The 16275-nt window shown below is 44.9% G+C and overlaps 1 protein-coding gene across 1 annotated transcript; it reads right to left on the bottom strand.

Annotated features, from left to right (window-relative positions):
• Positions 1 to 1912: 1912 nt before the first annotated feature.
• LOC118081282 (vomeronasal type-2 receptor 26-like) lies at positions 1913 to 3265 on the bottom strand. The gene has a single exon (XM_035107712.2). It carries the CDS (start codon positions 3167 to 3169, stop codon positions 2288 to 2290), a length of 882 nt encoding a protein of 293 aa, XP_034963603.2. The 5' UTR covers positions 3170 to 3265; the 3' UTR covers positions 1913 to 2287.
• Between the last annotated feature and the right edge of the window lie 13010 nt (positions 3266 to 16275).

A 16275-nucleotide genomic window follows, 5' to 3' on the forward strand; every position in this document is an offset into this window, starting at 1 on the left:
CCCGCCTGATGAACTGCTTCCTTCTCTCTTTGCGGTATTTTGCACTTCTCGAGAACGTTGGCAGGGCTCCGGCTTGCCCTCCGTCATTCTCTTACCAACTGCCATTCCTAAGGGCGGGGGAGTCGGCACTAGGCTATGCTCATCTTGTCTGGCAGTTAAACCTCTCTCTTCCTGGCTACTTCCTTCACTGGGAGCTGGCTGCAAACCTTCCCTGGGGGCTGGCTCATTCATGACACCTGCCTAAGGTCCTCCTCCACCTCTCCCTGCTCCCTCTCCTTGCAAGGGGCGCTGCCAAAACCTCCCCACCATTCACCCTCACTCTCTTCCCAGTAACCTCCCCCTGGCGGGTTTTCCTCTACTTCCAATCCCCAATCTGCCTCACTCTCTTCGTCTTCTTCCCATGCCTCATACTCTTTCTGCCACCCTCTTGGTTTGGGTTTGTTAGGGTACGTGCGGTGAAACTCCACCTGCAACCTAGGGGCGTGTATGTTCCCAGAGTCCTCCCATGAATTTTCCTCACCCCTTCCAAGACATTAGATACTGCAATCTCCCCCCCTCCAACGAGAGTCCAGCAGTTGTGACACCTCATATTCAGGTTCCCCCTCTACCATTATAGGAATCACGGGAGACAGTAATAACCTATGAAAGACAGGGTATGTCTTCTGGGACGCAGGTAGTCAAAGCTTGAATGACACAGAGTTAATTGGCTCTACCACTTCAAACATCCCCACCCTCTGAGGGTCCAGCTTACGACTCCGCCCCTTACTCGGCAAATCTTTGGTGGACAACCACACCTGGTCTCCTACAGACTCTCACAAGGGAGAACCCATTTAGATGTATGGAGTGTGCCAAGTTTTTCCCATAGAGTTCACTTTGTCCCTCATATCAGCAAACTCATATAGGGAAAAATCAATTGTAAATACATGGAGTGTATTTGATATTCTGGTGGTTGTATGAAAAGTTGTACATATATATATGTATTAAAGCATAGGTCGGCAACGTCCAGCCAATGGGCTGGATGCGGCCCACGAAGGCCATTTATCTGGCCCATGGGCCGCCCGTGAACCGAGCCGCCCGCTCAGCAAGTCCCCTGCCTGCTGCACTAAACTTGCCAAGCGGCGCTGGAAATGACGCCGGTGCCTGCACAGACACTGTAAATCACATCCGCGCAGCCGCAGAAACGATTTCCGGTGCTGCAGACATGCGCAGAAGCCATTTCCAGCTTTCCAGCTTTCTGTTTAGGGAGGCTTTTAATGTTTAATAGATTACTGTGTTTTATTTTTCTGTTGGAAGCCGCCCAGAGTGGCTGGGGAATAAATAATAAATTATTATTATTATTATTATTATTATTATTATTATTCCAGACATGGGCACCATGGCACCAGAAATCGCTTCTGCGCATGTGCGGTCCGTGTCTGGCCCACGGACAATAGTCCGTGTGAATGCTCCGGCGGCCCATGGCCGAAAAACGTTGCCGACGTCTGTATTAAACCAATGAAAATATCTCATAATAGTAAGTATAATGAAAGAGATAATGTACTATTAGGGATGTGCAGAATTTGACTCTGGAGTGCTAATTGTGAGCAAGCATGTGCTGAGAGTCCCATTTGCCTTCAGTACCAGTAAAGCTCTGCTGGATGAAGTACAATTGCCTCTGGTCTATTTTTTTTTTTGAAATTCTGCCACATGTTTAAGTTTTTCTCTCCTCTGGCACTGACGTGACAGCATATACTTTTGTAACTCAATAAAATATTTAATTAAAAAAATTAAACAAAAAATAATGCCAGTATCTTATTGAGGGGAGACCTAACTCAGATGAGTCGCCAGAATCCCAGGAGGAAGCCCTTTATATCCTCAAGACTCATTTGCCTAAAATATTTATTTTATTGTTTGGTAAATGTGTATCAACTTTGTAGATTCCCATCATACCTTTTACCTACCTCCATGGTGCAGCAGGTTTCATGTTACCGTTCTGCTAATTTAGCTACATTAATTTTATACTTAGTCCGCTATGTTTGCAACATCTTAAGCAGATTTTGAAATTTAGCTATGAGTACTGAGCAGCTTAACTCAAGATACAAGAGCCTGGTAAAGGAATGATTTAAAGAAATAATGGGGTCTCCTGGTCTCCACAGTTGCCATTGCTGAAGAATTGGGAGTCAGAAACTCTTAGAGGTCTACTGCAAATCATCCAGATATCTACCAGCAGATCTTTTTCTTTCTCTTTACCACCAGGATTCAAATTTCTTTTTTTATCCCCACAACCAGCTGTGATCAAATGTCTTGTTTAGCTTTTTCTTGTCAGGTGCTCCTTCATGTTCAGATCAGGCCTTAGTATAATAATGAAGCACTTGGGAACGAAGATGCAGCCCAGAAGCCCAGCACTGGAGGCCAACATAGAGAGGACCTGCACGGCTACCATGTCCTTCCCCTTGGTGCTCAGGTAGGTGGGAACAAAGGACACCCAAACACTGCAGAAGACCAGCATGCTGAAGGTGATCAGCTCGGCTTCATTGAAGGACCCAGGCAGCTTCCTGGCTAGAAAAGCCACCGTGAAGCAGATGGCAGCCAGGAAGCCCATGTAGCTGAGGGCAGCATAGAACATGCCCACAGACCCTTCGTTGCATTGCAGGATGATCTCCCCAGGTTGGGAGTAGTTGTCAGAGTCAGGGAAAGGAGGAGATGTCCCCAGCCACATCATGCAGATGAGAACTTGTACACTGGAACAGGAAATGACAATGGAGTTGGCCAACCTCTTCCCCAGCCATCTTCTCACCCTGCTCCCTGGCTTAGTGGCCAGGAAGGCCAGCACCACAGTGATGGTTTTTGCCAAGACGGAAGAGACAGCAACTGAGAAGATGATGCTGAAGGCTGTTTGGCGCAAAAGGCAGGTCAATTTTCTTGGCTTTCCAATGAAGAGGAAGGAGGACAAAAAGGAGAGCAGGAGGGAGATGAGGAGGATGTAGGAGAGGTCCCGGTTGTTGGCTTTGACTATGGGAGTTTCCTTGTATTTGATGAAGATTCCTAACACAAAACCTGTGGTTAAGGATAAGAAGAGGGCAAAGGAAGCCAGGATGCTCCCCAAACATTCTTCATAGGACAGAAAATTTATTGCTTTGGGGACACATTGGTCTCGATCCTCATTTGGATGCTGATCTTCTGGACACATGGTGCAATCATCAGCATCTGCAGAGAGGAAAACACACTTCAGTCTCCTAACATCAGGCACAGACCTACAATGGTCTGAATGCTGTTCCAGTTGTGGGGAAAGGTGCGCCTATGGGAGAGATCAGGAAAGAACACTGTTGTGTTGGAAAGGAGAGGAGCAAACATTCACTGCTTGATAAGCCTCAGTCCACTGACTTAGTCCCCCCAAAAGATCTCGTGCAGCGTGGCTGGAAACACTTTCTTTGTGAGATACTTCAGAGCTGTCTCTATTAAGGTTGCCACAATATCTGTAGCTGTCACATGAGTAAAAGAGAGGCTTCAAAAGAACAGTTGGCACCTTAAGTAAGGTACACTACCACCCACCCCATCAGCTTATATATTGTGTTGGTATGAAGGAGTTAAAGTGTACACAGGATATTACGTTCTGTCACTGAGAATGCTGGGAATGCATGAGCTTGTATAAATGTCTCTCTATGAAAGGGGGAGTTCTCTTCCTCTTCTTCCTAATTGCTTTGTGTTCTGTTAGTTAGTTTCGTTTCCTGGCTGGAGAGAGCATGTCAGCTCAATCCCCAGGAATGTAAATAAATATACCGGTAGCTAAAAGATAAGGAGCCCAACGCAGTCCTGGTTTACTTGAGACCAGCTGCTGTGCTACTGTTGTGCTCTCTGCTAAAGGGAGACGAAAAGCAGGACGCTTCAGAAGTGTGCTGGGCGGCCATTATTGCCAAATTAGTCTCCTGGTCTGCGTTATTGAGGTTTCACCACCTCATAACTCAAAGTTGACCATAAAACTATAAATTAATGAACATATTGCAATGGTCTGTCTACCAGCTCCACCCGGTACACTGGCTGAGACCCTACCTGCCCGCAGACTGTCTCACCAGAGTAGTGCATGCCCTGGTTATCTCCCGCTTGGACTACTGCAACGTGCTCTACGTGGGGCTACCTTTGAACGTGACCCGGAAACTGAAATTAATCCAGAATGCGGCAGCCAGACTGGTGACTGGGAGCGGCCGCCGGGACCACATAACACCGGTCCTGAGAGATCTACATTGGCTCCCAGTATGTTTCCGAGCACAATTCAAAGTGTTGGTGCTGACCTTTAAAGCCCTAAATGGCCTTGGTCCTGTATACCTGAAGGAGCGTCTCCACCCCCATCGTTCTGCCCAGACACTAAAGATCTAGCGCCGAGGGCCTTCTGGTGGTTCCCTCTCTGTGAGAAGCAAAGCTACAGGGAACCAGACAGAGGGCCTTCTCGGTAGTGGCACCCACCCTGTGGAACGCCCTCCCGTCAGAGGTCAGAGAGATAAACAACTACCTGACATTTAGAAAATACCTAAAGGCAGCCCTGTTTAGGGAAGTTTTTAATCTGGGATATTTTAATGTATTTTAATGTGTGTTGGAAGCCGCCCAGAGTGGCAGGGGAGTTCTGGCCAGATGGGCGGGGTATAAATAATAAATTGAAATTGAAATTGGTCAAGGGGGCAGAAGTGGTTTCCATCCCATAGAAACCCCTTCTCTTTTTCAGTGGTGTTATTGTGGATCTGAGGGACGCCCCCTGGCACAGCCCAAGTCCCAGCCTGCATCCCCATTTGCCAAAGCAGGGTGCAGGCTAGGATCCGGTTCCTGATAGGCAGCAGGGGCTTATGCCCTCACCGCCTATCAGGAAGGGCACCAAAGTTCAAGTTCTCTTGTCGGTGCTCCAGGGAAGTCTCTGCTGTCCCGCAATGCCGCTGCACCAGGAGGGGTGAGCAGACTTATTTCAACCTTCCGAAACCACAGGTTCAAAGACTAGTGTGGGCTGCTTCAGCTTGGCTGCTTTTTGGACCCTGAAACACCAGAGTTTTTGGAACAGTGTTCAGCACCTTCTGAAGGGTGAAATCAGCTGAAATCACTACTGCATTAGGTGGTTGACAAGTTGTCAGCAGCTCCCAGCTGCTGGTTTTTGCTTGGGAAATTAAGATTTAGAGCAGGCATCCCCAAACTGCGGCCCTCCAAATGTTTTGGCCTACAACTCCCATGATCCCTAGCTAACAGGACCAGTGGTCAGGGATGATGGGAATTGTAGTCCAAAACATCTGGAGGGCCAAATTTGGGGATGCCTGATCTAGTGGAAAGGTTAGGGGGGGAAATTCTGGACTTCTGGATTAAACAAAAGTAGGTTTGCTGGCTTAATGAGTTGACTTGGTATATACAGTGGTACCTCTACTTACGAATTTAATGTGTTCCGAACACACATTTGTAAGTCGAAAAAAATTGTAAGTTGGATCCTATAGGAATGCATTGTGAGAAAAAATCCGTAAGTAGAAGCAACCCTATCTAAAAATTCGTAAGTAGAAAAAATCCTATCTAAACCGCATCCAAGATGGCGGATGGATCTCCATTTGTAAGTAGAAACATTCGTAAGTAGAGGTACCACTGTAGGCAACTTCTTGTCATGTTCCAGTATTGAGAAGCAGGTATATTAAGCCCAACTTAATTTTATTATATAGTGACTCTAGAATAAAAAATTTAAAAATCACATATTACATTTGGATCTGATGATTCCTCTGAGGAACGGGGGGGCAGTATTATTTTGTATCACCATCTCCATTCCTGAACTGCTGGAGAACTCTGAGAAATAGTCAGGTCCTCTCACTGGCCCTAGTGCTGACTGACACCGTAGCTCACCAATAACCCTCCTGAGATCACAGGTTTGGTGAACCCAGGGCTGTCTGTCTTGTGCACTTTTCTCTCAACCATCAAAATATCCCCCAGTATCAGATTCACTGCCATGTACTCCCTGCAACAGGGAGGTGACCTTTGAATGTCTTTGTATACCAATTGCGATAGATCACATGGGGCGTCAGTTAGACTGGTGGGTGATATAATAGAAGACAAAATGAGAAAGGATAAAACGCCAATATAAAAATCATAAACCAGAGTTCTGCAGAACAGCTACCATTAAATCCAGATTTCTTGTCCAAGTGTGAGCTAGCAGGCAAATAAAAGTTTCTGGTGCTGGGAGGACATTGCGGACTAACAACAGGTGAGCCCTCTCTGGGAATGACATTCCCTTCATGGGGTGCCATTACAAACATTATGTTCAGCCTGGCCCAGAAATTACCCCATCCTCCCATCGAAGGCCATTTTCTCCTACCTTCCTGAGTGGAGATTGTTCCTTCTGAGCAAGGAGCGCAATCATAGCAGCAGGGCGGCTTCCCTTCCTGAACTTTTCTGGAATATCCAGGGAGACAACTTTCTGTGCACCTTGAACGAGGCACTGTCTAGGCACAAAGAGAATATTGAGCATTAAGGAGAAAGTGATAGGTGCATTTGTGCCTTTGGACACAGAGGATAGAATTTTGGAAGGATACCAGAGAAGAGTTATTTACTTCAAGGCCCTATTTGGGAGCAATTACATTTTCCTTTGGTTTTTGCAGACCAGCGTGGCAGAGAAACCCTTGTGGTGTTTCTGCTCTTTTACCTTAACCCCGATAATCTCGCTTTTCTATAAAGGGCAGCATGAAAAATACAAAAAACAACAACTTAAGTAACTAATTTACACTACTAGGACAACAGGTAACAAGAAAGAGGAGCATGAAATAAACCACCTTAAAAAGAACAGCAGCAATAAAACAAGTCCTCAAGCTGTTGCCATCACATCTGCTACTGTATTACACAGTTTTGAAAGAAGGAATGGCTGCCTGACTGATTTCTGCCACTCTCAAGTTAACTGCCCTCTTAGAATCATAGAGTTGGAAGAGACCACAAGGGCCAGCCAGTCCAACCCCCTGCCAAGCAAGAAACACCATCAAAGCATTCCTGACAGATGGCTGTCAAGGACAAAAAAGGACTACTATAAGCCAATGTCCGCTGTTTGGTCTTGATTGACCAAACAGATGTGGAAAACCTTACTATACTCCAGCCTTACCCAGTCTGATGCCCCTCAGATACCTTCACCCATTGCTGGCTAGGGCAGGTGGAAGTTGCAAAAATTCTGGAGGGCACCTCTTTGGAAAGTCTCCTATCCCACTGCGAAATCTTATTCATGAATACCCATTGAGCTCCATTAAGCTCAATGGGACTTAGCTCCAGGGAGGTATCTAGAGCTTAGCACAGGCATCCCCAAACTGTGGCCCTCCAGATGTTTTGGCCTACAACTCCCATGATCCCTAGCTAACAGGACCAGTGGTTGGGGAAGATGGCAATTGTAGTCCAAAACATCTTGAGGGCCGAAGTTTGGGGATGCCTGGCTTAGCACATGCCACAGGTAATAAAATGACACATATAATTTTCCTACCTTGTTAAAAAGCTTGGACCATACAATTGCTTCCGGGTTTATGGTGAACTTTAGATCTGGGGAGGTTTGTCTCTCTATGCTCCCAATCTTCACTCTAGCACGAGAATTATTAGGAAACATCACCCAATTCACGATATCAAATCCAATGGCTAATGCTCCATTCTCATCCACGTTCTGTCCATCAGCTGAAGTATTAGAAGAGAAATGGACTTCTTTCAAGAAAGGATGAAGCTACAATGACAGAGAAAACTCCAATATTGAGAGAACATGAAACCATGTTGGATAATTCAGCCCTGCTTACACTGCATCCTGATCTCCTCTGAATTAAACCTACAGTGGCTCCCAGTACATTTCTGAGTGCAAGACCAAGTTTGGTGCTGACCTTTAAAACCCTGAACAGCTTTGGCCCTGAATACCTGAAGGGTGTCTCCACCCCCATCATCGATCCACCCTGGACACTGAGATCCAGCTCTGAGGGCCTCCTGGCAGTTCTCTCCTTGTGAGAAGTGAGGTTACAGGGAACCAGGCAGAGGGCTTTCTTGGTAGTGGCACCCGCCCTGTGGAATGCAGCTTTGAAAAGGGGAGTGAAATTTATAAGATAATTTCCCAACATCTTTCTCTACAAACCTCTCTCACAACAAACACAATGCTATTGGATTATTTTAATAGTTGTTCACATATACTGTTCACTGCATTTTTAGGGAAACTTCCCTGGGGTCATATTGATGCAATGGAGGGTGGCTTATAAATTTGTGGAAATAAACTGCACCACTGCTGTGTCTGACTCATTGTGAGGCGGCTTCCTCTGTCTTTGCCAGTGGATGTAAAACAAGCTGGATCACACAATATAATGAGCTTCCTAGGTTCACATCTTGATGATTCCAGAGCTGGGACAATGAATGGAAGTTTGCAGAAGTCAAAAGACGTACCTGCCATGGCTGTAGCCTCTCAAGTTCCAACTTGTTTCCACCACCCACCCTCAACATCCATTTTGAGCTGGAAGAATATGCAGCATTCAAGGCCTCAGCCACGACTTGGACACTGTAGTAATTGACATAGTTGTCTTGGGACTGAATTTTTTCAATCTCCTCCTGGGGCAGGATCCTCAGATTCTCCTTCTCCCTGCACCTTGTCCAACCCCTCACAGACAAGGCATGCTTTGAATATGTTGTTGTTGTTGTTGTTTAGTCGTTTAGTCGTGTCCGACTCTTCGTGACCCCATGGACCATAGCACGCCAGGCACTCCTGTCTTGCACTGCCTCCCGTAGTTTGGTCAAACTCATGTTCGTAGCTTCGAGAACACTGTCCAACCATCTTGTCCTCTGTCGTCCTCTTCTCCTTGTGCCCTCCATCTTTCCCAACATCAGGGTCTTTTCCAAGGATTCTTCTCTTCTCATGAGGTGGCCAAAGTATTGGAGCCTCAGCTTCACGATCTGTCCTTCCAGGGAGCACTCAGGGCTGATTTCCTTAAGAATGGATAGGTTTGATCTTCTAGCAGTCCATGGGACTCTCAAGAGTCTCCTCCAGCACCATAATTCAAAAGCATCAATTCTTCGGCGATCAGCCTTCTTTATGGTCCAGCTCTCACTTCCATACATCACTACTGGGAAAACCATAGCTTTAACTATACGGACCTTTGTCGGCAAGGTGATGTCTCTGCTTTTTAAGATGCTGTCTAGGTTTGTCATTGCTTTTCTCCCAAGAAGCAGGCGTCTTTTAATTTCGTGACTGCTGTCACCATCTGCAGTGATCAAGGAGCCCAAGAAAATAAAATCTCTCACTGCCTCCATTTCTTCCCCTTCTATTTGCCAGGAGGTGATGGGACCAGTGGCCATGATCTTGTTTTTTTTGATGTTGAGCTTCAGACCATATTTTGCGCTCTCCTCTTTCACCCTCATTAAAAGGTTCTTTAATTCCTCCTCACTTTCTGCCATCAAGGTTGTGTCATCTGCATATCTGAGGTTGTTGATATTTCTTCCGGCAATCTTAATTCCGGCTTGGGATTCATCTAGTCCAGCCTTTCGCATGATGAATTCTGCATATAAGTTAAATAAGCAGGGAGACAATATACAACCTTGCCGTACTCCTTTCCCAATTTTGAACCAATCAGTTGTTCCATATCCAGTTCTAACTGTAGCTTCTTGTCCCACATAGAGATTTCTCAGGAGACAGATGAGGTGATCAGGCACTCCCATTTCTTTAAGAACTTGCCATAGTTTGCTGTGGTCGACACAGTCAAAGGCTTTTGCATAGTCAATGAAGCAGAAGTAGACGTTTTTCTGGAACTCTCTAGCTTTCTCCATAATCCAGCGCATGTTTGCTATCTGGTCTCTGGTTCCTCTGCCCTTTCGAAATCCAGCTTGCACTTCTGGGAGTTCTTGGTCCACATACTGCCTAAGCCTGCCTTGTAGAATTTTAAGCATAACCTTGCTAGCGTGTGAAATGAGCGCAATTGTGCGGTAGTTGGAGCATTCTTTGGCACTGCCCTTCTTTGGAATTGGGATGTAGACTGATCTTCTCCAATCCTCTGGCCATTGCTGAGTTTTCCAAACTTGCTGGCATATTGGGTGTAGCACCTTAACAGCATCATCTTTTAAAATTTTAAATAGTTCAGCTGGAATATCATCACTTCCACTGGCTTTGTTATTAGCAGTGCTTTCTAAGGCCCATTTGACTTCACTCTCCAAGATGTCTGGCTCAAGGTCAGCAACCACACTACCTGGGGTGTACGAGACCTCCATATCTTTCTGGTATAATTCCTCTGTGTATTCTTGCCACCTCTTCTTGATGTCTTCTGCTTCTGTTAGGTCCTTACCACTTTTGTCCTTGATTATGGTAATCTTTGTACGAAATGTTCCTTTCATATCTCCAATTTTCTTGAACAGATCTCTGGTTTTCCCCATTCTATTGTTTTCCTCTATTTCTTTGCATTGCTCATTTAAGAAGACCCTCTTATCTCTCCTTGCTATTTTTTGGAAATCTGCATTCAGTTTCCTGTATCTTTCCCTATCTCCCTTGCATTTTGCTTGCCTCCTCTCCTCCGCTATTCGTAAGGCCTCGTTGGACAGCCATTTTGCCTTCTTGCATTTCCTTTTCCTTGGGATGGTTTTCGTTGCTGCCTCCTGTATAATGTTACGAGCCTCCATCCATAGTTCTTCAGGCACTCTGTCCACCAAATCTAAATCCTTAAACCTGTTCCTCACTTCCACTGTGTATTCATAAGGGATTTGATTCAGATTGTATCTTACTGGCCCAGTGGTTTTTCCTACTTTCTTCAGTTTAAGCTGGAATTTTGCTATAAGAAGCTGATGATCTGAGTTACAGTCAGCTCCAGGTCTTGTTTTTGCTGACTGTATAGAGCTTCTCCATCTTTGGCTGCAGAGAATATAATCAATCTGATTTCGATGCTGCCCATTTGGTGATATCCATGTGTAGAGTCGTCTCTTGTGTTGTTGGAAAAGAGTGTTTGTGATGACCAGCTTGTTCTCTTGACAGAACTCTATTAGCCTTTGCCCTGCTTCGTTTTGAACTCCAAGGCCAAACTTGCCAGTTGTTCCTTTTATCTCTTGATTCCCTACTTTAGCATTCCAATCCCCTGTAATGAGAAGAACATCCTTCTTTGGTGTCATTTCTAGAAGGTGTTGTAGGTCTTCATAGAATTGGTCAATTTCACTTTCTTCAGCACCGGTAGTTGGTGCATAAACTTGGATTACTGTGATGTTAAAAGGTCTGCCTTGGATTCGTATCGAGATCATTCTGTCATTTTTGAGATTGCATCCCATTACAGCTTTTGCCACTCTTTTGTTGACTATGAGGGCCACTCCATTTCTTCTACAGGATTCTTGCCCACAGTAGTAGATATGATAGTCACCCGAACTGAATTCGCCCATTCCCTTCCATTTTAGTTCACTGATGCCCAGGATGTCGATATTTATTCTTGTCATCTCATTTTTGACCACATCCAGCTTACCTCTATTCATGGTTCTTACATTCCAGGTTCCTATGCAATATTTTTCTTTACAGCATCGGACTTTCCTTTCGCTTCCAGGCATATCCGCAACTGAGCGTCCTTTCGGCTTTGGCCCAGCCGCTTCATCAGCTCTGAATCTACTTGTACTTGTCCTCCGCTCTTCCTCAGTAGCATGTTGGACGCCTTCCGACCTGAGGGGCTCATCTTCCAGCGTCATAACTTTTATATGCCTGTTGTCTTTGTCCATGGAGTTTTCTTGGCAGGGATACTGGAGTGGCTTGCCAGTTCCTTCTCCAGGTGGATCACGTTTAGTCAAAACTCTCCACTATGATCTGTCCATCTTGGGTGGCCCTGCATGGCATAGCTCATAGCTTCTCTGAGTTATTCAAGCCCCTTCGCCGCGACAAGGCATTGATCCATGAAGGGGGCTTTGAATATAAACAATCAAAATTTTCTGCCCAAACATTTAGACTTGCAGCGGACATTGGCTTATAGTAGTCCTTTTTTGTCCTTTTTTTGGTCTTCAGTATAAAGGACAAAGAGCCATGGGCATACCGGAAGGATTCGGTATCATAGAACAAGATTGTGTCCTGAAGAGCTGTGGTTATCCAGACTTTACCCCCAGTTTGTAACCTTTCAAGGAAGGATTGTACCTCTATGATTATAAAAAGTCCATACTGAGAGCCTGTGTAGTAAACAAATACATTGACTTGTCTCCACATTGCAGGCTGTTCATGGGGTAACCACAGCCAAGTTTGTAGTAGTACTCTTTTTGCGAAGGCAACACAAATTTCCCTTTTGTTCATCAGGGATGTCAAGGTACTCAGGAACCTTTCTCCATTGTCATTGTCTGGAGCAAAGAGGCCAACCCATGTCCACTTGAAATGCAGGAGGAGTTGGACCATCCCCAGGTGCTGAGTTTCTTGCTTTGGAACCATGCGATAGACAAAAGGGGATTGGACATCATCCTGAACTAAGCCGTAACTGAGCTGTTGAAATGAAAAAAGACTCATGCCTTGTTTTTCAGGACAAAGATTGGACACTTCTGTGTGAAAGATTCATTTACTTCATACCTCTCAAAGAGTCTGGGAACAAAGACTTATCCGCTACCCTTCTAATCTGGTGAATTTCTATATATTAATCACCTGATCTAAGGTTAAACACTCACGTGTTAGCTAGCAGAGAATAACAACAGTTAATTATCAACTCAGTTAGAACTCCAAGTTCCTTTTTGCTCTTAATTTTGCGTCAGTGGCATCTTCCAGTTAAACCCTATCACCAATACACATAGCCATTTCCGTTTCAGTGTCAATTAAACCAATTCTACTCAATACACCACACAATAAAATTGGTGAAGAGCCATGCCACAGAGCATCCGTTTTACATGCAGAAGTGCTAGCATCAATTTAGTTACTGAAATATTTCTACAGTATATGGCTCTTCACTTCATGAAAAGCAAAGTTTCAAAGTGATGTAGAATGTAAAGCAAGCAGTAAAATCAGTTGCATAACTTGTTCTTTCATGAGGTAGCCAACGTTGCCAGGTGTGTTTGTTATGAACCCAGTTCTTGTTCTTACCTGTGGGATCTTGTAGGTGCCCAGCATGCTTGCAATGTATGTGGAGATGTTGGATTCACCCCCTTCGAGAAGAGCCAACAGCTTATTCCATCTTCCACACCTGTAGTTTGGAATGTTGATTTCCCCACCAGCAAGGAGGTCTGTCAGGGCATCAGAAGTCGTTCTTCCATCAAGATAAGTATCATAAATGCTGTAGCCCAGGGTGATGTTTGGCAAGAGCATGAGGTTATGATTGATCTCCTGAACAGCAAGCAGGAAGGAAAGAATGTGCCAGTCCCTCCCATTCATCCGACTGCAAAAAAAGCACGTCACATAGTCATCCACAATTCACTGAAAATGAAAGTCAGTTGCTTCTCTTTGCACTAATTGAATTAAATTTGAAAGGAGACGAGAAGTATCTTAGAAAGAGAGGAGGATGGGGTGGGCAAAACAGAACATGAATCAGTCCTTTTCCTGGTGACCTGCCTTGGATGCTATAGTTGAGATTCCTGTATTGCAGGGGGTTGGACTAGATGGTCCTCAGGGTCCCTTCTAACTCTACAATTCTACACGTCTATGACCTCCTTGGCCACCCCATCAGGTCCAGTGTGTGGGATGTGTCAGTCAACTCCAACATTCCAAGAAGGACCAACTGTCATCTCTGTGTCAGTTAGAATCATAGAATCATAGAGTTGGAAGAGACCACAAGGGCCATCCAGTCCAACCACCTGCCAAGCAGGAAACACCATCAAAGCATTCCTGACATATGCCTGTCAAGCCTCTGCTTAAAGACCTCCAAAGAAGGAGACTCCACCACACTCCTTGGTAGCAAATTCCACTGCCGAACAGCTCTTACTGTCAGGAAGTTCTTCCTAATGTTTAGGTGGAATCTTCTTTCTTGTAGTTTGAATCCATTGCTCCGTGTCCGCTTCTCTGGAGCAGCAGTTAGTTTTAGTCTGTTGAACAACTAAGCTGCTGCTGCTGATAGATGCTATGAAGGAGTTGTTAAGACTTACTAATATGTAATTTATGTAATTTATTTTGTAACCTAAGTATGAATCTGACAGTAAACTTGTTTGTTTTATTATAACACAGATTCATGTGTATTGTTGACTCTGCAACTAAACTAAAGTTTTAACACTTTTTTGTTCTTACACACTAAATGTTCTTACACAGTGGTTAGCAGCTACCACTGTATCTGAGAACCTCTCCAAGCATTGAATATCGCACAACAATTGGTTCTCAAATAATGGTTTGTATATTTCTAGTGAGAGCATGGGAAAAGCAGCCCAGGATAGTTTCATCCATTTCATATCACAGATTTTAAAGCAAGGAGGGTGTTTGTTGCTTTTGTATAACATTGTAATCCTACCCACAATTTTCCAATTGTACGCGATCCCACAAAATGAAATGCTCCGTCAGTCTTCAAACAAATATCAGGAGATAGTGATTCATCAGGAGTACCAGAAAACAGAGGCTGACCTGGCTACATCAAGAGAACTGGAGAGTGGGTAGGAAGCAGAAATATGTCAATGCATCATTACTTACGACTGAAGCTCGCTGTAAGGGGTGCTTGAAAAGGTGAATGGAGAGAGATCTTTAATATATTTCAAAGGTGTGACTCCACTAATGAGGTAGTCTCCTGACCTGTAGAAATTCATAACAGAATTTTTATCCCTGATCAGATTCAGTGGGCATTTGGCCGCCTGCTGCATTCTGGAGGTGGCAAGAGGCAAAAGCAGAAGAACCAGTGTTATCATCCTGGGTCTGCCTGCTACACTTCCCTTATGACTTCCTTCCAACCCCATAGCCAGCTAATGAGAAGAAGCCCCAAACTCTTGTAAAACAAGGGTTGAGAAAGACAGGACTTGAGAAATACAGCTCTGATGCTAGGTTCAATCCCACTAAACTCTGCATGTAGGGGCTGGGAAGGTCCTCTATCAGGAGAACTCTCATTCAGTAGAGAGTACTGAGCTAAATGGCTCAGCTTCCTGTATTCTGAGGAAGCTTCACACACACTTATCTCACCCCTTCACCTGTCCGCCCTGTATCTTGGCCCCAAATATTCTGTGGAACATGAGGTATTTTATGCATCAAACTTCTCAGGCACAGTGGAATAAATGACACCACACTGAGCCTGACTGTGATATTTACATTATTGTTCCCATAGGTAACATGGAAGTGGGTGTGAGGGAGTCACTTGGACTCTGGACAGAATAAGCATAGATAACTGTAGTTCTGATAATTATTGAGGGAAAAAGTTCTCTGAACTTTATGGGAGCAGGTGCAGAGTAGGGGAAAAACATGTTTACTCAATACACTGAGGTGGATCATGGAGGGAGAAAGGTGAGTTTGGCTAACTTTTATTGACATCAGAAGAGTTCTGAAACTGGATCAGGCCAAGGTTCCATGAATTCCAGCTTCCAGTTCTCACACTGACCAACCAGACGCCCCAAAACAAAAGATGACGACAGTGGCAATTCCATACATGTGGTTCCCCAAAGCATGTACTCCTAGGAATCCTTAACTGTGGGGAGGGGGGGAATATATCCACCTCCATGAATTTGCCTGAACCTCTGTTTTTCTTATTTTTAACAAGATTTATATACCACTTTATTGTAAACACACTCTCCAAGTGTTTTGTGGCCATGTTTTATGGTGCCCTTGGCTACATGGGCTTCCTGGCTGCCATCTGCTTCACGGTGGCTTTCCTGGCCAGGAAGCTTCCTGGGGCCTTCAATGAAGCCAAGCTGATCACCTTCAGCATGCTGGTCTTCTGCAGTGTTTGGGTGTCCTTTGTGCCCACCTACCTGAGCACCAAGGGGAAATACATGGTGGCCGTTCAGGTCCTCTCTATCTTGGCTTCCAGTGCTGGACATTTTGGGCTGCATCTTCATTCCCAGATGCTACATTATCATACTCAGGCCTGATCTGAACATGAAGGAGCACCTGACAAGAAAAAGCTAAATAAGACATTTGATCACAGCTGGTTGCGGGGGTCAAAAAAGATATTTGAATATTGGTGGGAAAGAGATAGAAAAAGATCTACTGGTAGATATCTGGATGATTTGCAGTAGACCTCTAAGAGTTTCTGAGTCCCAGTTCTCTGGGAGTCAGAAGGAGCACTCTGGCTCTGAAGGAGCACCTGAGCACAAAAAAATAAACATGGCATTTGATTCCTAGCACTTGGGATATGGGAAAGTCCCCCAACAGAATATGGACTTGACCACAGCTTATAGTGGGGAGTGAGTTTGTTTGTTTGTTTGTTTTTAAAAAACAACCTAGATTCCAGGCCTATT

This window comes from Zootoca vivipara, chromosome 2 (genome assembly GCF_963506605.1).
Source record: "Zootoca vivipara chromosome 2, rZooViv1.1, whole genome shotgun sequence".
NCBI lineage: Eukaryota > Metazoa > Chordata > Lepidosauria > Squamata > Lacertidae > Zootoca > Zootoca vivipara.